The sequence below is a fragment of the Primulina huaijiensis genome, chromosome 15 (assembly GCF_012295235.1).
Source record: "Primulina huaijiensis isolate GDHJ02 chromosome 15, ASM1229523v2, whole genome shotgun sequence".
Taxonomy (NCBI): Eukaryota; Viridiplantae; Streptophyta; class Magnoliopsida; order Lamiales; family Gesneriaceae; genus Primulina; species Primulina huaijiensis.
In genome coordinates this window covers 22,554,294-22,561,597 of record NC_133320.1, presented here as the reverse complement: position 1 = coordinate 22,561,597, position 7,304 = coordinate 22,554,294, and the positions used below count along the sequence as shown (strand labels likewise).

Genomic DNA, 7,304 nt, shown 5'->3' with positions numbered 1-7,304 from the left:
TTGAATGAGGAAGAGAGATATATGAGCGAGAATGATATTTTGTTTGATTAAAACTCTACCAAAATCTCTAGTGTGAGTAGAAGACAATTTTTAAGTTTTTAAAGTTGTACATAGAGTTTTAAGGTTTGTACTTAAAGAATTAAATTAGAATCATTGTAAATCTATGGAAATATTGGATACCTATAGATTTTTATGGATTTTTAAAAAGTCAAGTTTGAATACCTCTAAACTTTTTAAGACTCTATAAAAATCTAATTTGAATACCACTAAACTTTTATAGAGTTTATAAAAGTCTATGTTCAATACCTCTAGACTTTTAAATTATACAAAAGTCAATAAAAGTAATTAAATTTCCAAGATTGAATACACCCCTTACACTCTATTGTTACGTTATGTTTTCTCGTAAAAATAATTGTATTATTGTATTATGAGAATGAAGTGTTTTGAAGTGAGAATAAATATATTTTTGGATGATTTGGTATATATTTGAATTTTTATAAGTATTTTTTACACAAATCTCTATAACATAAAGTAATTAACTAACTATACATCTTCTGTACGCAAGTAGACGGCAGTCGATGAGATTTGAACTCAATATCGTAGTTTAGTGACATTTTATAATTAAGGTTGCTAACTACGTCTAAATTCATCTCTTTCGTGTCTAAATTCATTGAATAAATTTTTTGTTTATAAAATTCATCTCATATTGGCGGAATAAAATTTTGTTGATTGGATGTAGACATTAGAGAGAACGAGTTGATAAGACGTGGAAAATCGATCATGATAATCTGTTTTTTTCCAATCATTCTCTTACATTATCGTTGTTAACAAATCTTTGTCATCTTTATTGTCGTCTTTAATTCCATTTTCCAAAATTTATTTGTTATTTCCTAAAAAGAAAAGGTCTAAATATGGAAAAAAATGTACTAAATCTCTTTTTTTAATTTCAGCGAATATATCTCAATAATAATTTGATGCATTAACTTTTTTTTAATCCTCAAATAAGTTATGCGAACGCGTGCTGATGACTTATATCTCATTCAACACTAAGATCTTATATTCGAGACGATGTCTCGAATTCGAAGTCTAACCCAACTAAAAAAAAGAGATAAGAGCGATTAATTAGACAAATCGTAATCATCTATTTTACTTTACCTCACTTTTCTATCACCATTCACCAATAATTCATCCCAACAACACTTTATAATTAAATGTCATTTTCATTTTATTTTTAAATGGAAAATTTCAATTCCTATATTTTCAATTTCATCTAAATTGTTTCATCTACGGTCCATTGATAATCTTTGGATTCCCACGCATATGCTCCACCGGTGACAGCCACAAAACATCATGTTGCGAAATAAGTCCCTCGACTTCAAGCTTATATACAATCCGGCACAAGATTTCGATGTAATTGCAAAACGACCCCTAGAAAATGTATGGTTTTCTGTTTGCATGGGAGCCATTCGGAGAGTAAAGATAGATATATATATATATATATTCGGAGATATTTGCAAAAATCCCACCTGTAAGTCTTATCAAAACCTCAATTTTTTCCGACTATTGAATTATGACAAGCTTCCATGTTTCACTATAATAATAATTTCGAAAGTTGATAATGTGTGCATGTGTCTGCATGACGACAATAATTCATTGATTGGGGAAAAAAATTCGATTATTTTATATTTAATTTACCATTTTAAAATAATTAAAAGTTATCCTTAGTATTTAAATTTATTAAAATGTTATGATCGAGATGTGTACAACTCAACATTCGTGGTCGAATATCTCACGTGTGTTAATATTATACGTAAACTAAAGTAAAGTTGTAAGACGGTCTCACGAATTTTTATCTGTGAGACGGGTCAATTCTATCGATATTCACAATAAAAATAATACNTTTTTATCTGTGAGACGGGTCAATCTTACCGATATTCACAATAAAATATAATACTATTAGCATAAAAATAATACTTTTTCATGGATGACCTAAATAAGAGATTCGACCCACGAAATTGATCTATGAGACCGTCTCACGAGAGTTTTTGTAGTAAGGTAAGTTTCATTTCTTACAATGACATTGAAATAACTTTCTAAAAACATCTTTACATATTTTTAATGACTTTTTCGAATGTTTTATATCAAGATTCACTGATAAAAATGAAATTCAAAGTATTATTAATGAAGCATCAAAGGGAAAAAATTGAAAATTCTTGTTCTCAAATTCGTCGTATTTTCATCGTAACACTACTATGTTATATCATCTTTTTTCCAACATATGTTTACTTTTACACATTATGTGATTCAAAGAGGGCCTAGAAATATTTCTTGGACCCTCGAATTTATTAGATAATTGAATTAGCTAAGAACTTAAAAATCAAAAATAACTTATTTAATATATAACTAATTATTTTTGTGATCCCATTAGAGGCCTGGGCATGAGACACAGGCTTCTTGAGCCAGCCTCCCCCCTCAGGTCCGGCCGTGAATACGGTGCTAAGGATTAATCTTATTTTTAGTCTTTTTAGATTTGGTTTAGGATTTTTTGGTTCATGATTTGAATAGTTTAGTTTTGGAGTTAATGAAATGAATTGTTTCATCCTCTTCTCGACTATTAGGCATCGTTTTCGTATTGCATCACTATCATGTTACGATTTTCGTTCAACAGAGCAAACATAATCTATAATATATCTGCAGAGTTATTTTATGTGATCGAATCACTTCACATGTAGTGATGCATGCATCCTTTTTAAATAACTATTTGTAAATAATATATTGTATGTGAATTGGGTTTTTTTTTTCTTATTAGCTATTACTTGTTAATTAGTTTAACCTCAACCCCATGTTTGATGTTCCCTCTGATATTCGAAAATGGTTTTTTTTTAAAGAAAAAAATGTAAACAAAATGTCCAAAAAAAAGGAAGAATGTCTTCCTTGGACTGCGGTTTGACTCCTTTCCATAAGTGCTTCTGTATCTCTATTGTATGTGTGAGTGGGCATTCAAGAAACGCGGTGTGTAGCTACTGTGTGTAGTGGGCGTGTTTACGATCAAGGTCCATTTTTTTTAGTGAATCTTGAATCTTCCAAGATACGGAATCAAGTCTTTGTTTTGCGAAAATCTAGGAAGAAAAAAGGAGAAACTTTTTTGTTTACGTTGGAAGAATCCCGCTAGAAAGAGTCTGAACTTTGTCTTACTTTTGGAGAAGGTGAAAAGGAAGATCTTTATCCCGCTCTCTATTTCCCGCACACTGACTATGTGCAACTCTTGGTTGAATGACCGGAAAATTAGGTTCTATATGTAAATGGAGTTTGCCATGAGAGGCTGAGATTAATGGTGCTTAAGTTTCCTTTCTTGAGAATTAGTTCTCAGAAGTACACAGATCGTTGACCCTTCCTGTTGCTATTTTTGTCAATGGCCACCAATTCAACCGCAAATTGGGTTTCCCTTTTGATTGATTTTCGAATTTCAAGAAATGTATCTTACTTTCTTGGAAAGAAATATACATGCAAAAGATTTTATTATATTTGGTGTTTCTTGAAAGAGATTCATGCTTCATAAATTTCATAATATTTGATTAGATTTTCTGGTTGTGCTCTCATTGAACAGCTGTCTTGAATTTCCTTGTGGTTTTCTTGGAATTTTACAGTCTTGATCTTCTTATGAATTGTAATTGTCTATGAGTATATAAGGTGTTGTCTGGTTTGGTTTTTAGAAGATTTGAAAGGAGAGGACAGGAAAGGCGATGATGAAGAATTCGGATTCAGAACAAAATTTCTTCATTGAGAGTGAAGAAGAGGACGAGGAGAAGGCATATAACAAAGGTGAAGATGGAGAAGATGGGAATGATTCGGATTCATCGTCTTACTCGAATGATAATGAATATGCCAATAGACAAAATAGCAGGCCCAATTCTTACACCACTTCTTGGCCTCAAAGTTATAGGTAACCTGATGTTCTTTTGATTTTCTTTTTTGCCCTTGTGAAGAATTCGTGAATGGATTATGTAAATGCCAGACGATGCAAGCGCGGTTTCTTGAATTTTGGAGTAATTTAGCGAGGAAATGATGTCATATGATTAATTTACCAGTCAAGTTCGAGTAGATAATTGTAAAATCTTTGTATTAGGATGAAGATATAGTGCATGGATTATATCATCAATATAAGGTCAAATTATTTGTGATGTTTCTTTTATGTATTCGTTTCATACTCACTAAATCCACTGAAAATACTCTGCACAGGCAATCCATCGATTTATACAGTAGTGTCCAGTCTCCAAGTCTAAATTTACTTGGGACACCATCATTGGGACATATAGGCAGCTCCTTTCTCTCTTCGACTCTCACAAGGAGACATACTCCCGAAATATTGCCATCTCTGACTAAGCCTCTTATACCTTCCGTAGAAGATGAGAAACCTCACGAAAGGCCTCCTCTACCCTCAAGAAAGCCTAGTGTGACAGTTGCCGGAAAATCCGGGGTTTCACACGACCTTCCCATTTCCCGCCAATGTTCATATGGCCAAGCAGTGTTGAACGGTAGGATACCTGAACTTTACGTAACAATTTAAGACCAACCGATCCTTCACTCTATAAAAACGAAATGATTTGTTTGTGACGGTTGTATGCAGGAATGAATGTGCTATGTGGAGTTGGAATCCTATCTACTCCTTATGCTGTCAAAGAAGGTGGATGGGCTGGGTTGTCTATATTGTTTATCTTCGCTATTCTCTCTTACTACACGGGGATTCTTTTAAGGTACTGTTTGGACAGTGAACCTGGGCTTGAAACTTACCCCGACATTGGCCAGGCAGCCTTTGGTTCTGTCGGACGTGTAGTCATTTCTGTGAGTCTTGCTGATTCAGTATTCTCTCTCTCCAATCTAACTTCGTAATTGCTAGTCAAATAACACAATATAGTCTATATAGATATGATTATTCAGCACATATGTTCTATGACATAACTGTTTTCATTAAGGAAAAAAGGATGGGTTAATTAATTTCAGATGTTGATTTTCTTTCTTGGATGCAGATTATTTTATACGTGGAATTATATGTGAGTATTCTGGAAACTCGGTGAAATATGTGACATTCCTGTGTTGTATGCTTCAGACACGGTTTGCATCAACGATCTTGCATGATCCAAATGTTTTTTTTTTAAATGTATTCTTTACAGGCCTGTTGCGTGGAGTATATTATTTTGGAGAGTGACAATTTGTCATCTTTATTTCCAAACGCACATTTGCACATTGGGATACTTGAATTAAACTCTCACCATCTTTTCGCATTGATTACCGCCTTGGCCGTTCTTCCTACCGTTTGGTTAAGGGACCTCAGTGTTCTTAGCTACATATCTGGTGAGCATCAATATTTCCTTATATTTGTCACATTTTTAGCTCTTACTAGAAGAGCTTTTTGAAGATTTTGAATCTGACAATTTTGATCAAATGACCAAAAGATATACTAATTTCAATGCAAATCGAAAAGTTAAAGATTTTTATACATACTGTAGGCTAATATGATCTCCATAACCCTAACAATATTTGCTTCTTTTGTTTTTCCTTTGATTTTGATCAGCTGGAGGAGTTATTGCATCAATCTTGGTGGTGGCTTGCTTGTTCTGGGCTGGCTTAGTAGATCAAGTTGGCTTTCAGACGAAAGGGACAGTGCTAAACCTTTCAACTCTTCCTGTTGCTATTGGTCTCTACGGTTATTGCTACTCAGGACATGCTGTTTTCCCCAATATTTATACATCGATGGCAAAACCCAGTCAGTACCCATACGTCCTCTTAATGAGGTAAAGAGAAAAACTTCAAAATTTAAAACCTGCACTTTACTGGATATATATTTTCTAAATTCCATACAGTGTTGCTTGAGTGTGTGTTATAGAATATGATGTCTTTTGAGTATTCGCTTTCTTGAACTCTTGAGTCGGTTACCAATGCAGCTTTGGGCTATGTACTGTGCTGTATGCTGGAGTTGCTGTTTTGGGATACACAATGTTTGGAGAATCGACACAATCGCAGTTCACCCTCAACATGCCTCAAGATTTAGTCGCGTCTAAAATTGCTGTGTGGACTACGGTTTGTACACTCATGTTAGTCTTTTCTTGTAATAAATACACAATACATCTCATTGTAATAAACTTTTATCTGTATCTGTGATTATTGCAGGTGGTCAATCCGTTCACAAAATATCCTTTCTTGATTGAATAGCTCGATTAATCCACAGTACTGCTTCATCTAATGACCCTCTATTTCAAAAATATTTTGTAGCTGCAAGAGATTTCAGGAGCATTTAATTTGATTTTAGGTTCAGATGGGGTTTTACATCATTTAGTTTCGACTTTCCTGGTTCGTTTATACCTTAACTATGATCACATATGCATTAACCATGTCTCCCGTGGCAATGAGTCTCGAGGAATTGATCCCATCAAGCCGCACAAAATCTTATATGTATTCAATCATCATAAGAACAGCACTGGTGATATCTACTTTGATCGTGGGCCTTAGCATACCCTTCTTTGGTATGTTCTCACTTTTCATTACTATGGTTTTCTCGGATTTAGAGAAAAACGATCTTTATTTCACATACTAGGCCATTTCTTGTGCCCTGTCATTGTTGTGCATCTTTTCTATGACGCAGGTTTGGTGATGGCGTTGATTGGTTCTTTATTCACAATGCTAGTTGTAAGTTCTGGTCTTAGTATAACAACTTAAGTCCCTGAAAGGAACTGCTCTACCGCTGTGCGAAATTGGTCCTCATTACTTTTGAACTCATGTTGCAGACCTTGATTCTCCCGTGTGCTTGCTATTTGAGCATCTTAAGGGGGAAAATAAACTTCTTTCAGGTAAAAATCTTTGTCTCCTTCGTTTACACAATTATCAGAGCCAAATACAATAATGAAATTAATGGAACAACCCCGTGTAAATTTGATATGTTTTTCCTGCCAAATGAACAATTTTTAGCTCTTAGTTAACCAAACATTTTTCTTGCAATTCCTTTGTTTTACAGGGATCCATGTGTATATTAGTCATCTGTGTAGGCATCGTATCGTCGGCATTTGGATCATACTCTGCACTCTCTAAAATAATCCAAAGCTTGAGCTGACATTTCACAGGACACCACATGCTCTTCCAGTCGCCTAAATCCGTCCCTGATCGCAAAATACATGTCCTCAATAGTAGGAAAGTTCTACTTTTATTTTGCTGTCTTTGCTACAATTTTCCGAATAGTTCTGGTCTTACAGAAATTTTGTGATGTACCTATCTTAAATAAAAACTAAGCTACCCGACAGCTTCTATTTTCA

General features: G+C 34.1%; 1 protein-coding gene across 3 annotated transcripts; it reads left to right on the top strand.

Moving 5' to 3' along the window:
- Window positions 1-2,838: 2,838 nt before the first annotated feature.
- On the top strand, window positions 2,839-7,304 carry LOC140960116 (amino acid transporter AVT1C-like). 3 transcript variants are annotated; one of them, XM_073418263.1, is made up of 13 exons: window positions 2,839-3,053; window positions 3,714-3,943; window positions 4,240-4,535; window positions 4,628-4,842; window positions 5,028-5,051; window positions 5,172-5,352; window positions 5,573-5,792; window positions 5,943-6,078; window positions 6,169-6,192; window positions 6,380-6,521; window positions 6,641-6,684; window positions 6,783-6,845; window positions 7,010-7,304. In XM_073418263.1, exons 2-13 carry the CDS (start codon window positions 3,744-3,746, stop codon window positions 7,103-7,105), a joined length of 1,641 nt encoding a protein of 546 aa, XP_073274364.1. In that variant the 5' UTR covers window positions 2,839-3,053; window positions 3,714-3,743; the 3' UTR covers window positions 7,106-7,304. The 3 variants fall into 3 exon arrangements, with proteins under 3 accessions (XP_073274364.1, XP_073274362.1, XP_073274361.1); XM_073418261.1 differs by having other exon boundaries at window positions 2,839-3,206; XM_073418260.1 differs by having other exon boundaries at window positions 2,839-3,334.